The sequence below is a fragment of the Coloeus monedula genome, assembly GCF_965178545.1.
Source record: "Coloeus monedula genome assembly, chromosome: 7".
Classification (NCBI taxonomy): domain Eukaryota; kingdom Metazoa; phylum Chordata; class Aves; order Passeriformes; family Corvidae; genus Coloeus; species Coloeus monedula.
Window position 1 is genome coordinate 24,787,562 of NC_138787.1, and position 16,222 is coordinate 24,803,783.

General features: G+C 47.1%; 1 protein-coding gene across 1 annotated transcript in view; it reads left to right on the forward strand.

Annotated features, from left to right (window-relative positions):
- The window catches only part of CFAP65 (cilia and flagella associated protein 65), a gene marked incomplete at its 5' end in the record, with an annotated part of 30,948 nt that extends 15,080 nt beyond the window's left edge, over positions 1–15,868 (forward strand). Inside the window, 15 exons of the mRNA XM_082284589.1 lie at positions 804–932; positions 1,215–1,391; positions 2,066–2,132; positions 5,929–6,039; positions 6,826–7,017; positions 7,772–7,930; positions 9,228–9,368; positions 9,821–9,940; positions 10,529–10,666; positions 11,159–11,224; positions 12,864–13,078; positions 13,445–13,594; positions 14,117–14,395; positions 15,064–15,201; positions 15,769–15,868. Coding sequence (XP_082140715.1) covers positions 804–932; positions 1,215–1,391; positions 2,066–2,132; positions 5,929–6,039; positions 6,826–7,017; positions 7,772–7,930; positions 9,228–9,368; positions 9,821–9,940; positions 10,529–10,666; positions 11,159–11,224; positions 12,864–13,078; positions 13,445–13,594; positions 14,117–14,395; positions 15,064–15,201; positions 15,769–15,805 — 2,119 coding nt within the window. The 3' untranslated portion in view covers positions 15,806–15,868. The remainder of the gene's footprint in view (positions 1–803; positions 933–1,214; positions 1,392–2,065; positions 2,133–5,928; positions 6,040–6,825; positions 7,018–7,771; positions 7,931–9,227; positions 9,369–9,820; positions 9,941–10,528; positions 10,667–11,158; positions 11,225–12,863; positions 13,079–13,444; positions 13,595–14,116; positions 14,396–15,063; positions 15,202–15,768) is intronic.
- Positions 15,869–16,222: the final 354 nt, after the last annotated feature.

Genomic DNA, 16,222 nt, shown 5'->3' on the forward strand with positions numbered 1-16,222 from the left:
TAGCTGCTGTAGGCAGTTGCTCACCTCCACTTCTTTGCTTAAGCTCCCTAGAAAGGAGTCACAGAAACAGAGAATAATTTAATTGCAATCGACCTCCAAAAGTCTCTGGTGTAGCCCCTTGCCCAAAGCCAGGACATATAGATCAGGTTGGCTAGGGCCTTATTCAGTTCAGTGCTGAATCTCTGAGGACAAAGAAACCACAGCTTGTCTGAGCTCCTGCTTAACCATTTCCATGGTAAAACCTTTTTCCTAGCATCTCATCAGAGTATCTTGTATTGCAAATTGTGTGGTTGCCATCGCTGAGCCCTTGCTTCATAAGGCTGAACAAATCCAGGTCTCTTAGTTGCTCCTTGTAATCATAGAATAATTTGGGTTGAAAAGGACCTTGGAGATCGTCTAGTTCCAACACTTCTGCCATGGGCAGGGGTGCCTTCCACTAGACCAAGTTGCTCAGAGCCCCATCCAGCCTGGCCAGTGTGTTCCAGCTCTCAGCCATTTTGGTGGCCCTCCATTGGGCCTGTATGTCAGTGACTTCCTTGTCTTGGGGAGCTAAAGAGACACTTCAGGATAAGAAGAACTCTCTTTTGTCACTCACTCTCATTAGACCTGTATAAAAGATTTTTAAAAGAAAATCAGAAGGTCTGCCTTATGCCCAGTATCCTTTCTCTCAAAAGGGCCAGGAATAGAAGGTCAGACAAGAATTATAAGGAAGACAGCCAGTATAGAATGACCTTTCCCCTGTCATGCCCTGATGACCCTTCCTCCTGTTTCAGTTTAATATCTTCTTTCTCTCCTGTGACCAGCACATGCTTGATCCCTCCAGTGTACACCCCTCTCCTGCTGGACTTTGACTTTGGGTCTGCCCCGGTAGGCTCAGAGCCTACCATTGCGAGGCTTCTGCTGGAGAACAAGGGTGTGGTACCTGTGGACTGGTAAGCAGTGCTCCCTGGAGCTCAGCCTTCTTTCTGGGGCTCTGTAAGTGCTCAAAGGGCTGTGAGACGTTTGCATATTGACAGGGTGGGGTTTGTAGGCACAGCTGCAGCTGAGATCTCTTGGTGAGTCTGGGTGGGGAAGCAATCAAAGAGCTGCAGATCAGACCTGATGAAATGTGATGTGGCCACCATCTGGGCTAAGCCCATTTGGATTGAATATGCTGACCATGGCCCTGGGGAAGTTGCATGTCCTTGTTGCTGACCAGCTGATTTGTTCCCTAGGGCCTTCTTGTTTCCTTCTGATCAGAAGATGGACATGGAGCACTGGGCAGAAGACACTGACTTTACCCCCCAGGAGCTGCACCAGATGAGAATTCAGGATAACCAGCTCTTCAGTGTTTCCCCAAAGTCAGGAACACTTCTCCCAGGGCAGGAGAAATCTGTCCAGCTCTCACACAGGTGATGACAAGTACCTGTTCTTCAGAGCTTCATGCTAAGTGCCAGAACAACACATGCTGTCAGTCCCCTGAGTTTCCATGCCAGATTTTCCTTCCCCTTTATATGTTCCACAGCAGAGGCTGGGAAAATAGAAAGTTCCTGAGCAGGTCCAGTTTCTGGACCCCACAGAGCTTGACTTCCTCAGGAGAATGTTTTAATGTCCTTTAACACTGCAGTGCAAAAGGCATTTAGTGTGACATGCTGGGGACACTGGTCTTCCTTGACTTGACAGTTGAGGAAATGAACAAGATGCTGCACTTGCTGTGCTTTTGATTATGTAGTGATATTTTTATTTTTGTCATCAGCTAGAGCTGCTAGCCCTTGTATGCCTGCAGAAGGTACGAAGAAAGCTGAACACTTTCCCTTTCAAAGCAGACCATATCTGAGGAGTACTGGCATTTTTTTGGCCTAGAAACTTGGGTCCCTAAATAGGTGTATGACTAAAATCAACATTGTATCACTCATTCCCACCCAAACACAACTGGGTTCCCCCCCACCTCCCCCCGGGCCCTTACGCAACAGTGACTCTTTAGCTGGGAAGTGAATTGTCTCTAATGTTCTGTGTGACTGACTCTGTCATCCTGGGCACAAAATTGATTTCTACTGTTTTCCTCTCTCTCCTCTTTCACTGCTAGACATGATTTCATTGGCACTGATCGCCTCCCTGTCCTGCTGAAGATTTCCTATGGCCATGAGATTCTGGTAAGATAGCAGGTGTCCCTTCCTTCCAACTGCAGAACAACAGCAGGTAGGAACTGAGTTATGAGGTGTTTTCCCCAGAAGCTGCATAACATACAGGGGGCTGTGGCCTTCCCCTGGAATTTGCACTGCCCAGGCAGTAACAGAGGGCCAAGCAGAGACATAAAACCAATATTCTGACAAACTTGTGGTTCCAGCACAGTGTGATATGGGCAGTGGACTAGCAGAACGGTCCTTGGACCATCTGTTGGGTCCTTCAGCAAGAGGACTGGGTTTTATTTATTATTAACCTTTGTATTTTGTTAGTGGTGTTAGTGCAGAATTGCTTCTTCCTTCAAGACAACTCCAAGCCCAAAACAGCCTTCCCAGGTTTTACAGTCCCTGCATATTTTTCACACTCTGGTGTAACTCATGGTCAAGATCCCTGTGCATGCTTGCCCTCATTTCATCTGCGTCACTGTGAGTTGTTCCATGCAATGTGGCTGGAGTTCAGATCTGCAGCCCATCCTGCTTCTCTCATGTGCAGCTTTCCTGAATCTCTCCATCTCATCAACTCTCTATGCTCTTCAACACCCCCTGAAATGTGCTTTTCTCCAAATATACCACCTGTTGTGATGGTAGTTTGGGAATGAACAGAGTGGCAGAGCATCTTCCAGCTCTAGGGTCAGCTGCTTCCCCAAGCCCAGAGGGTACTCCCTGCGTTCCTGGTTGGCTGCAGCCTTTGTCCACCCACTTATTTCTCCTACCAATGGTGGAGGAGATTCTTACTCATTCTTCCTGCTTTGCTGCTTTCTAAAGCATCCCAGAGCTGACAGTGACAGCGGTGTGTTTTCCCTGAGCATTTCCTCAGGCTTGAAACTAATTTCCCTCTCTCCCCCTCTCTCAAACTGTCAGTTAGAGTCAAAGTCACCTTGTGCTCTGCCAGGCACCAGTCATGCCCGGCTGAGCCTTCCTGTCTGTCTCTGAAGTTTCCTATGAGACCATTGTGTTCACACATCTCTTTTATTTTTCTTTTCTTTCAGGACTGTTGTCAGCTGAAAATCCAACCCTTTCACCAAGCTGTTCAAACAGTGGCTTAACTGTGCCTTCCCTCAAAGCCCTTGGATGGGCTCCCTGTGCTCTGCCTGCCTGGCACAATCCTGAGAGTGGCTATGAGCCTTTCACTAGCTGGCCAGTGAGGGAAGAGGCTTTGGAGAAGCCTATAGGGCATACATCCTCTCTTGCCATATAGCCACTGGCTTTGGTGGCTACCGGAGGCCACCACCCTCTGTCATGCTATCCTTGCAGAAGGGGCTGGAAAAGCATGGGGATGAAAAGATCCCTTGGTGCATTTGAGCTCTGGCAATAGGAGCTGTAGAAGCCAGTCCAGAGGCATGGAGCAGTGCAGGTGGTTGCAACCTGCAGAGATGCAGTGCCAGTACTGAACTGCTGACATTGAAAAATAGGAGTGGGAGATGCTTCTGCAAAGAGGGCAGCTGTGGGACTGAACACAGTGTGCCTGCTTTCCTTGCAGTCATGGCATGAAGTGCACAGAGTTTCCAGCTCCTGTGGCAGAAACAGCCCTAAGTGTGCTCACATTCCAGGGCTGAGCAAATCTTCACCTGTGATTCTGGTGAAATGTGCAGAACATATGCTAACCTTAAGGGAAGCAAATGCTGTAATGTCATCTGAAAAGTTAAGCTTTGGAAATTTCAGAAAGGAACAATAAACAGAGGAGACCATTGGGCTGGGGTATTGCCTGGTTACTCGGTCAGATTCCAAACTACTTGGCTTCAGAGCAGTGATGTTAGCCACCTGCAAGCCATTGTCTGCGTTTTCTTTGGGTTTAAATTGACTTCTGTGATGACTTTACCCGCATGGATAGATTTTGACCTCCTGCTCCTCTCTTTCCCCAACAGAGCCTGTCTACTTCATTTTCAGGAGAAGCTCCTTCTCTGTTCTTCCTTTGCCATTCAGTGGCCAATTTTTAGTCCTCTGATGATTTACAGGTACTCTAAAGGACCCAAACTGATTTCTCATTTGTAATTTCTTCTGGCTGTAGGAGGAGACTTCTGTGGGACGTGTGTGTTACCCAATTCCTTGTGCAGTAGGGAAACAAGGCCTTCCACTGCCAAATGCTTTCACAGATTGTCCTTTGCCTCTTCACCTGTAAGACTGCTTGTTCTCAGAGCTCTGAGATCATTTGGCTAGGCAGAACTTGCAGCCCTGAGCAGTTTTAGTAGGAAAAGCCCAGCCAGCTGCATGTGTTGCAGGATGAGGTAGGCTGGTTCACAGAACTTGCTGGAGAGAAGGGCTGGATCACAAGGAGAATCCTTGAGCACATAGGTTCTATAAACTGCAAGTGTTTGCACTTCACTTCATAGCTGCTAGTTAGGTATTCTGAGATGTTATCACCTGCAGCACGGGTTCTGCAGGCAGCTGTCCTCCCTGAGGAATCTGGCATCCCCTGGCGCCCCTCTTATGCTGTTAAGTCTTCACTGTGGGATGAAGTCTATGCACTCCAGAAGGAGAATTGATTGTAGCAGGTCTTTGCTTTTGTCCATTTGCCTCTCTTTAACTGCTAATCCTCTAAATGTCATATCCTGTGTCAAATGGAAACTGATGATAATTTTTCCTCAGCAGTTCTGGTCTGTCAGAATCCAAGATGGCTTTTTGACTGAATTTATATAAATGGGTGTTTCACTCCCAAAGCTCAGGGAGGTTCCTAGCCCTTTTTCCCTTGAAGTTTGAAAGCAAAGCTTTTGTCTTCCTCCTGCTTTCACTCCATCTGGCAAACTGTGATTCTCAGGAGGCTGAATGCTCATGTAGTGCTTTGATAAGATCCCATGTGGGACCTTGCTAACATTGTATTTCTAGTTCTTTGCTCCCTCCTCATCTGAACTGGAATGGGTTTTATAGAAGGAGTTGTCATTCTCTGCTCTTTTTAAAGCAGCTGATATAGTATCTCCTGCAGGTGTCTATCTTTGTCTTTTACACATGCATTTGAAAAACAGCCATGCTTTAGGCTTAACATATTGTGAATTGCAGCAACTTGGGTCCTGTTGGCCCATGTAGAGACATTACTTACTAGGTGACTGCTTTGCAGCCTCTACCCCAAAGCAGACAGCTCAGGGGTACTTTGGGGTGATCCTGCAGAAAACAGTGCATCATCGGTGCATCTTCAGCCTGATTGCAGTTTTCTCAAAATGCAGGAGCCTGTGCAAAAATGCAAATGCAAAATCCTTCCTATGAAATAGCTCCATAAATCTCTCCGCTTTGCTTGGAGTGCCTGGCAGCTGCTTTGCTAACAGGCTACTCTTGATCATGAGTTGATCACTTAAAGTTCAGCTGGGATTTTCTTGCTTTTGGACTTGCTTCTAGCTTTTGGACTGTTAGACACATTCTTGGAGCACTCCAGAAGACATCCAGATGGTCCTTTCCAAGACAAGGCCATTACTTACCTAAATCCTGTCTTTCCAAAGTATTTGGCTGTGACAGCTGCACACTCTGCTATGTACACTTTCATTCATGGAGAATTTCCACCATACACTTGCATGGAAAAGCACTGATGCTGATGCCTGGCATAACAGAGAGAAAAGTAGAGTCTTTCTGATACAAGAAGAGAACCTTTCAGAGAAAATCTTGAGTAGGTTCTCCATCTCCTTGATTTTTTTTCTTAGGACACGCTATCCTGGTATTACAAATTTAAGTCTGTAACTGTGTGGCCTTCAGCTTGCAAAGTACTTCAGAGTCCTTGTGCAGTTTTTAGTGATGGGACCAAGGCCCTTTGAGAAAGTGACTGCATTTCTTTCCACTGCAGCTGACCTTCAGCAGTGTGACAGTGGAACGCAACCAGCGGTACGTTCATTTTGCATCCAATAAGCACCACTTCGCACCCATTGCTGTTGGAGGCTCCCACCCCCCCATACAGGTGAGCATCTTGGAGCCAAACCCAGCAGCAAGTATAGGGAAGGAGCTAGTACTATTGTATCCCACGGACAGGCAGTGTCTGAGGCAATTCTCAGGAAATGGAATGGCCTCCACAGGAAAGCATCCCAGGAGAACTTTGAGGATAGTTCTAGGCAGAGTCTGGAAATAGTGGCTGGGATGGCAGCAGGGAAAGTACTTCTCACCATCTCCAGTTTGACAAGATTTGGTGTTCACTCTAATCAGAATGCTTATGAGGCATGTTGGGCTGTTCACTTATTCTCTTGCATTGGGTCTGAGTGAAAACTTGCCTAGCCATTCCAAGTACTCTGGAAATAAATCCTAATTAGTTTTTAGTAAATTAATTTAACTTCCTTAAACACTTATTCAGCAAAAAGGCAGTCTTGATTCTGTTCTGTCTAATTTACTTGGGAAATGAACAAGTCTAAATTGAATTAAGATCACTTTAATACAAGTGGTTTTGCATTTTAAGTAATCCACTTTACAGTGATCCCTTTAGTTAATTTGTATTCATTTCCCCCTACTGTGAATTGGCAGGGCACCATTTGGAGAGGCACTTTGGTTATCAGTGTACATGTGTGGTGATAAACCTTCAGCACAGCTGCCTATCAGAGCCTCAGTGTTAAATCTGGACACTATGAGGTCTCCTTATTCTTAGGAGATAAGCTGATTAATTAAATATTAATGCTTATCAGCATCCTCTGTGAAGCGTTAACTAGTTTAACTTGTACCTGGTATAATAAGCACTGCTCTTTCTGACTCACTTCAGATTTATAAACTCTACAATGGTGGCTCCATGCCTGTGACATTTGAGGTTCAGCTGGACAACATTGTGAAGATACAGGAGAAGAATTTTCGGCATCCTGTGTTTGTCTGCCTAACTCCTAGAGGAGAAATTCCCCCTGGTGAAACAGGCCACATTGAGTGGATCTTCTCTCCACTGGAAGCTAAAACATACTCGGTAAGACCCTCCTTATGACTGAAAGATTCTGTTGTTGACCTAAAATTCCTTAGGTTTCTTACTGATGGTTGGTCCTTGTCATGCTACGGCTGAATTGAGCTCTATTCCTCCAAGAAACAGAGTCTTGAAAGCAAATGAGTGGCTGGTCTGGTCTGGAAATGGAGCAGATAAATTGCTGTCTCAAAAGTTTTTTCTTCCCAAGAAGAGATATCTTCCACAACCAGAGTCATCCCAGTATATATTTTTCAAGGATCAAACAGTAACTGGGGATATCAATAGTATCTGTTCAGATTTCTGGTTAATTGTTGGCCTCCAAAATTTCGCACCAAAGAGACTGAAGTCAGTGCCTTCCATTGTTGCAGTGTATGCTGCTGCAAACCTCTGGAAACAGCCTTCCCAAAGATCTGTGTCCTGGGCTGCAGCAAGCAGGCAGGGCCAGAGCTGGAGCACTACTTATTGGTCTAGTCTGTGGTGAATGCATGGAATAATAAATAAATTTAATTTTAGAAACTCCAACCTTTGCTCCAAAAGGAAGTCTCTGTCCATCTCATACTGTAACTGGCTAATTGACTACTTAACCAGCTTTCCTGGGCTAGCAGGAAAGGCCACGGCCTGAAAGAGCAAAAGAGACTGGATTTGTCTTTATCCATGCACGGGGTGTATTTAGACCAGTCCATTTGCAAGTATGCTGGCTTATTGCACATGTCTCCAAAAGATGACTCTGGACTTAAAACTTTTATTTTGTCCAAGGCAGGTTGATGTTCCCATCCACATCCTGGAGGGTGAGTCGACCCCTGTCACTTTCCAGGGAGTAGGCTACAATCCAAATACTGTACAAAAGACTGACACATCCAGCCAATTTGTTTCTTCTGCAGACTATTCAGGTTCTGCCAAACTAACTGTGCCTGGGCAGGTAAGTCCAGGTGTGGGATATGAGCAATATGATCAGTCCAGGAATGTGTGAGAGAGATTGAAATATACAACTGGCCCCATCTTGCAGTAGCCTGTGTTGCAGGAGAATTCATTTGCCATGAGATAGAGCAAGATATTTCCCTTCCAGCAGGTGATCTAGAGCTTAACTCATGGAAGCTGAAAGGTGTCTTCCTTCCAGCTTGTCACTTCCATAGCCATTAGAACAAAAATGGGTTTAGGGTTTCTTCATGTACTGATTTTTTTCTTAGAAGTTACCTCCCATCACAGGTGTCTTTCTCGTATGCATCTACACCACCTTTTTCTTTGCTAAGTCATTCTCGAAAAGACCATTATTTATACTCCTGACATACCCTGTCAGGGCTTGGCTGCCACCATTTCCCAGCCAAACTCAGATGATTCATAACTTGTGTGCTGACTGCAGGATGGTCACCTTTTCAGGCACGTGCAGAGGAATGCACTTGTTTGACCTGCTGCTGGCTCAGCAGGAGCTTGTCTGTCCTGGCTAGTGCTGGCCTGCCAGCCTGGACAATCTGTTGTTAAACTCACCCACAGATCCAAGCACAGTGAATGACATAGCAGAGAGGCATCCTCCTGCCAGGTAAAGATTCATCCTGTGTGACATTAGCATGCCTTCCTTGGAGCCAGCCACAGCTCCTTGGGCTCTTTGGCTTCCAGCAGGGTGATTATATTCCGGAGAACAGCAAAGAGAAGATGATTGAAAACTGTCTCAGTCTGACAATGAAGATGGCATTCCGCAAGGCTCTGTTGTCTGAATCAAGTTTCTTTCTCTAATGATTACTTAACTAGAGATTGCACTGTGTCTGGAGAATGAGACAAACTAGTAGCATACTAGTAGCAAAGTGTATTAGGGATCAATTTCAAAAACTCAGTCAGGTTGATAGGGATTTTGCACAAGCACACACTTCACGTTTCTCAGCTGAAGTAGGAAAAGGCCTGAACCGCAAGTGCTGAAGAGAGAATCGGAGTGTTACTGGTCCTCTGTGCTCCTGAGATCCTCTCCTGTCCAGCACCAGTGTTGTCCTACTCATTGCACACTCAATCCCACTGCAACAGAGCTGGCCTTTTGAGGTCAAGTCATTGTAACCAGAGCAAAAAACTGTTACACTCCCTCAAGTTGTTATATTACAGATACTTGGTTGATATTACCTGTGAATTGCTGGATAATTTAGAGATGCCTGTGTGACTGCCCTTCCCCAATGGCTAGATCCCATCATCCTTCCCTGCTGTTCCTTCTGGTTTCTCCTTGCTTCCTGCAGGCAGCCACTTTGTCCCATCACAGGATTTGCCTTGGAAATATCCCAGACTGCACCAAAGCTGATCAACTTGTCTTTCTCAACAATATCTTGAAGAACACGGCAGTTGTGTTTGCCTGGCACATAAGCTGCTGTAAAGAAAAGGTGAGTCCTCTTTGATCTACAGCCTTCCTGCCCATCTATATTGTGCCATGAAAGGACCTTACAACTCCATTCTCAACAAGAAACATGGATTCTAGGGAATTGGCTTTCTACTAGATGATGAAAGGAAAAGTGAAGTGAAGGCAAGGGTTAGGACAGGGAGAACGACAGGAATTCAGAAGGGAAATCTGAATACTTTGGTGAGGTTACATGAAGCTGGACCTACAGAATGCAATAACAAACCTCAGGACTCTGTCCACCAGCAAAGGCCATGTTTGTTCTTAGAATATGTCCACTGCATCTCTCTCATGCCACATACCTCTGAGAAGGACAGGTGTATTTCCTGCAAAGAGAAAGCACACAGGAAGGTCCCAGGACAGTGACATAGCTGCTCTGGGGGGTTTTCTGGGTTTTTTTTTTTTTTAATTTTATTCTCCTCCCCCTGCCCCTAGGCCCACATGTTGGAGATTACTCCAAAGTCAGGGGTTGTGCAGCCTGGAGAGAGTACCCCCTGCTTCATCACCCTACAACCTACAAGGAAGCCCTCCCTCTGCAGAATAAATCTGGTGTGTGAGGTGAGACCCGAGAGGTACCTGTGTATTACCATGACGTGGCCATGTTATTGTGGTTCCCAAATGGCTGACCCCAGCAATCAGCTGCCTGCTGCTTCCAGCTGAAGGAAGCCGCCTTTGATACACACTTCTCATTCCTGAAGACACTTAGCTTCATCCTTCCTGATGCTTTAAGTGTCTTTCTGTCTGTGTGGCTCACTAGATGAAGTGTAAGTGTGCAATGTATGGCTTTGTGAGGGGAACCCAGCTGCTAATTACACAAGAAGTGATGGTTTGAATGGGAGTGGCTTTCAGTGGATGCCAAAGACTTGATATCTGTAAAAGACAAGTCTCACTGCTTTAATATTATTGGGGACACAGACTAACAGTAGTGTCCCCCTGGACACCTTCCAAGTTTTCTTTGGCAAAAGAGTATATCTTCTCCATCTGAGTCTTTAAATACCACTGTTTTTTCCTCTTCCTGCCACTGGAATACATGAAAAGCAAGTGGGTTCCTCCTGAAGGGGAGAAACAGGCATGGACTTGAGCCAGAAACTGTTATTTGCAACTCTTTTCTAGCCCTGCTCTCTTCAGTTATGGTTTGCTTCATAGGTGTACATCCAGGAGTCCCTGGTTCAGTATGAGAGGGACCTGCACAAGTGGGAAGAGGAGAAGGAACGGCGGGCTGTGGAATTCACCATCACAGAGAAGGACCTTGGGACTAAAAGGAAGCTAACATCACCTTCAGTGGTAAGTGCTCTCAAAACCCTGCACCAGCTTAGCTTGACTCAAGAAACAGCAGCCAGTGTTGACAATTCTTTAGGAAAACCTAGGCAAGCTGTTAAGAGGACATGAGGCTCTGATCTGTTAAAGACCTCAAAGCTGATCTGTAGTTAGTGGAAAATGAGATCTTGTTTTCAAGCCAAGAATCATCTTACAAACTCTGAAATTGCTAGTGACCATCTGAAATTTGGAAGTGCATGAGAAGCCTTTGGAAAAACAAAGTCAGTGGCTCTGGAAACCGGTAGTTGGATTTTTAACCACGAATAAACACTGGAGAGAAATGTGTAGCTAGCAGTAAGAATGTGGCCTGAATGAAGAATGGAGGATGAGATCATTGACTCTCAGCTGGCACAAGGTTAAAAAAAATCCTAAAGTCTTGTTCTGCTCCATGTCTTTCCTACATGGTAATTCCTCTTCTTCTTCTTTTCTTTTTTTTTTTTTTAATTTTTATTTTTTCAGAGGTTATCAGTTTCTGCTGAAACAGAAAATCTTTCTGACTCCTCAGCTGTGATCAGGAAATACAAGGTAAGTCAGGCCTGTCTCACTCGTGGTAGAATCAAACTGACTGCTTTAGAAAAGAGGCAGATGCTGGTTATCACAGTGTGGGAGTCTGGACAGAGAGCACAGCAGGATTTGTAGCTTCAAGGCTTTGGGAGACAGACTGTTTGGAGGAGCCAGAAGAATCAGACTGTCTGGCTGTGTTCTGTGGCCAGTAACTTTCCAGCTGAGGTGAATGGGAACTGAAAGTGGCATCAAATGCGCACCCATGACTGGAGAAAGGGGGAAAGGTTTCAAATAAGCAGAGAAGATGCACAAAGACAGGGCAATTGGTACCTGTACTGGTTTCATTCTGGGGCCATAATGGACTGTGTGTCACAGCAGAAAGCAGCAGGACCCTGGGAGAAAGTGATGCAAACTTTTCCCTCACCTCTAGACGAGCTGTGCTCTGTTTCTCAGGAGAAGCTGCAGGCAGGAATTGCCTTGGTTTAAATGCACAGAAAGCTTTAAAGCTCAATTTGCCTGGTTCATCTCAGTTTCCACTCAAGTGCACAACTGTATGCACTGCTGTAAAACAGCTTTTCTAGCAGTGGTGGGAAGGTGTGAAACAAGGTCCCAGTGAGTACTCTGCAGAATTACCGGAGCCCAAAGGAAGAGCCAGCAGCACCCATAGCCATCAGCAGGATGTGCTGTGGGAATGACAGGGCTCATGGAGGACCAGCTAACCCAAGATGTGGGAAGATTTAGGGGAGCTGAGGGGAGGCTGGGCCTGAGAGGATTGAGGCAACAGAGATGCAGCTTGTTATCTCAGGAATGCCATCGCAGGGAGGCTGTAGCAGTGCTCCTGAGACCCTGTGGAGTGCCTTTGCATGCCCTGCACTGTTCTGTGTGAAGTAATCAGCTCAGGGCAACTCTAGCTTGGACTGTTTGCCCTGTGCTGTTTGGTATGATCAGTGATGCAGGTAAAGGCATTTTCTGGATGAGCGTTAAGGATGCCTGCAGAAAGGTAAAAACAGTTTCATTTAGTCCTCTGGGGTTTTAACCTCTAGTGATTATTTGGAGCCTGCTATGCCTGTGTAAGTAGCAGTGAAGGCCCCTGGCCTCATTTCCAGAGGCAGGACAGCTATGTCTCAAAGATCGTTGAAGTCCTGTGATGCCTGAGAGCTTCTCCAGATCTGGGTGGTGTCCTTCTGGTCCAGGTATCCCACCCACTGCTCTAAGAAACTTCCCCCGACCTGACTGCTGGTAATGCAACCCCAAGTTGGCCCATGTAGTGTGGCTAGAATCAGTTCCTGGTTTCTCTTCAGGTTTGGGCAGTTTCCCCACGCATTCCATCCATGTACATCACTTCTCCCACAGTACTGCCGGTGTGCTTGCAAGAGCTTCTACAATGGAGTACACCAGCCCCAAGTACCTTAGGGAGACCCTGAAGCCCTGTTGACACTTGGGGCTGGCACACTGGGCAGTGAGAAGGGAACAGAACTGATTTCCACTATGGCTGCTCATGCCTGATATCAGTACTGTGGTGCTAAGATCATTTTGACACCCAGGATCTGGTGGCTCTGGTTGCTGGGCTTTCAGTTCTCATGCCTGTGCTCAAACCTATATCAGCCTACTTTTGGCCAAAGAACCAACTATGTGCATGCCATTTCTTTCTCTCCAACAGACATTACCCCCTCTTAAAAGTCGCCCTACACCCAGTCAGCCACCTGGACACCTTGAGAGGGGGCTGCTGTTGGGCAAAGATGCCAGCCAGGTGTGGGTCAAACCAGAGCCTCCCAAGCCCTTGGTCTTACACCTTGATGTGTCAGCCAGGTCCTACACTATTGAGGAATTTCTCCGCAAGTTCTCCTTGGATTTTCCCAAATACTTCTTGTCCCGGTAAGAGATAGTGGTTTTTTGGATTGGCATGTTCATCTGAGCCAGGGCTGCCTATGCTCTGATATGCACTGAACTTGGCGCTCTGCTCTGCTCCTCTCCAGTACCTCAAAATTAGGTAAGAGCTGTCTTGCTTTCCCCAGCATTAGCTGACATGACCTGTTTCTCTCCCCATCTCAACTGTCAGAGCTCAGTGTTCCTCTTTTATGACAGTGTCCCTGCTCCTGTCACAAATATGAAAGCTCCCACTCCTCCCCTGCTTGCCTGCACTGCTTGCCTGAAGTACTGCTGCAGTGCCAGGAGGCTGCAGATCTTTGATAGTTTGGTTCAGTAGTGCTGCCACTGATGGAAAAAATCCTCCTTTCCCAGCCCTTTCAGCGCCCAGCCCTCAGAGAGCGAATCTGTGGATGGAAAAGGGTACAGAAACAGGATGGACATGGACCCCAAATGGCTGTCCCTGGCTGCTGCTTCAAAACCGGAGCTGGAGATGGTGGCTGACACACTCACAGGTGTCATCAGGTGCATTTTCCTTCACCCTCACCTGGTTTGAAGCCCCTGTCCTCCAGAAAATGCATGCAGCATGGCTAGCCCTCTGCTAATCCTAGAGGAATCTGTGCACCCTTGTTGCCAGAATGGGGGATCCACCTGCCAAAGGTTGTCTTGGGGACTATGAACTCAGGGGTCCTGGAGTGACAGTCAAGGCAGGAGCTTCCTCCCCAGCCAGGGACTGAGCCCATCCCTCTAGAGTTCCCAGGAACCAGGGAACTCTACCTGTTGTGACCTTGGAAACGGGCTGTATTGGGGTACATCTATTCAGTTTGTGAGCTGCACAAATGTAAAGAACCAGCACTGGGGAAACAGAGGTAGTTTCACTGGCTCAAGCCCTCTTGCTGCCTCTCTTAGGCCCAGAAGCAAGAGGGGACAGACTAAACACTGACATCAGTCAGTGGTTTCCTCTGGTTTGTGGTGTATTGTAATAATCCTCTGGGTCATACAGATAGCTGATACGCTGTAACTCATCCTTTATTTTCCTCTTCCTAGAAGCCTCTTGGAGAACAGCTACTTCCAGGAGTCAGTGAGAAAACTCCAAGATGAGCCTATTCCATATTTTTTCCAGTTCCAGTCTGCAAAATCAGCAGAGCTCCAGGACAGTAGACAGGGCTCCACGATCTCCTCCAGGGTCTCTGCTTCAACAGATCTTGACCTTGAGAAGGATGGAGAGAGAAAAAAAATGAGTCAGGAAACCTCTTTCAGTCATTTTCTGGAATCTTACAAGATTTTTCACCAAAAGCAGTTGAGGGAAAAGGAGATCATAAGTAGGTGAGGAAGAGCTCACACATAAAAGTCAAGAGCTGCACAGTCAAGAGAGCCATGGCAGCACACTGCCTGGCCAGAAGTCCATTTCTCCTTCAGCCCTGCAGCATTTCTGCTGGTGTATTCTGTGTTGTCTGGGTGGAAGTCGATGCTAGCCCCACTAGCCACCCTCTCCTGAATGTGGTTTGTGGGGAGGGAAGGTTTACTGTGTCTGGGGTTGAGCCATGGGCAGTGCCAGGATGCTGGTAGTGAATGAGGTCTGCTTTACTTTCCAGAAGTCCAGGCCATATTAGACATTAGGGTGCCATATGTGCTTACCTTACCTTTTATTTTCACTGCAGTATTTCACCACCTTGCTATTGCTGTGGCTGCTCCCTTCTACACTGCTACAAGCATATTTACCAACAGCAGCTACAGCACAGCTTGGAGGGAGAAACCAGTAAAACTATAGTCACCCAGCTCTGTCTAAGGTCAGGGCCTGACACCAGCTGGTGACAGTTCTGGGACAAGGGTCAGCAACCCATTGCTCAAGCCTTTGGTTAATTGGTCTCAGTGTGCAGGACACAGTGTGTGCTCCACTGCTGTGCCTGGTGATTCCTGGCAGGAGTCACAGCAAGCAGCCTGCTTTATCTTCTTTCTGATAGCTGTCCTCTGCTGTACTTCTGTCCTTCTAGGCAGCCAGCTGTTGGGAACCTTGTGGAGCTCGTGCTGAAAAACACACTGCAGAATATCCTGACCGAAGCCAGCCGTGGGGAGGTGGTGCTGACAGCCCGGCCCATGGTCATTGCTTTACCCCCCAACCCTTCCCGAAGGTAGCAGAGTGTGTCTGTGCTCTGGTGGGGGACATGACCTGTCCTTAATATGTCAGGCTGAAGCACAGCCCATTTTCTAGACCATGTGGGTTAGCTGAATCCCTGCCTATCAATGTCAAGGCTGCCTGTGCAAAAGGGAGAATCCACTCCCAAACTCTCTACCCACTCTTGGCTTGTTCTGAGCCTCAGAGCAGAGGTAGTAACAGTACAACCTTTCTATGGACCCGAGACCCTCATGCAGCTCTGGGGTAGGGCCTTATGGGTGAACGGCTGGCCTGAGGCACTGGAGAGCCTAGCACAAGGATGGTGCTTTGGGAAGAGGGGTCAAGGAGCAGACAGCGCAGCCTTTGACAGCAGAAAGGAAGCAAAGCTTTCATAGTCCCAGGTGGTGTGGGATCTAGTTAGGTTGAGGGAATGGCCACTGGTGGGGGAAATAGATTTGGATCTGAGCGAAAAGCATGAGGGTTTGCCCTAGCTTGGGCAGAAGTGCAGAGATGAGAATGAGGGTTAATGGAAGAGGGTTGTTGGATGTAGATGTCATCTCCAGAGCTGCCATCTCTTTTTCAGAATCACCAATCTGGCACCCTCGTCCTCCAGAGCATAGATGCTGGGTACTGTGCTCCTTAAGCTCTTCAAGCACATCAGCTTTCTCCATTCTTCATTCCTGTGATGTCCAGAGCAACTCGGACCCTCCCACACCATGACCTTAGCTCAGCACGCTGGCTTTCTATGAGGAGGTATGTCCTGACTATGTTCTCAGCACTGGTTTGAATCCTCTGACAACTCCACAGCAGAGTCCATGAGATCTCTCCTTTCTGTGGCTGGCCACATCGTCGGAGAAGAACTCTGTGCTACAGGGAGCACATGGACAACCACTGTGACAATTCCCACTACCCTCAGTCTGTACCAGCTGAGAGAAGTGGAATCTGCTTTGAAATGTAGCTGAGGAAGGACTGACAGCTGGGCAATGAGGTGATGACATCAGTAGGATGCAGGTACTGAATCCTCCCCCCCTCCTTGC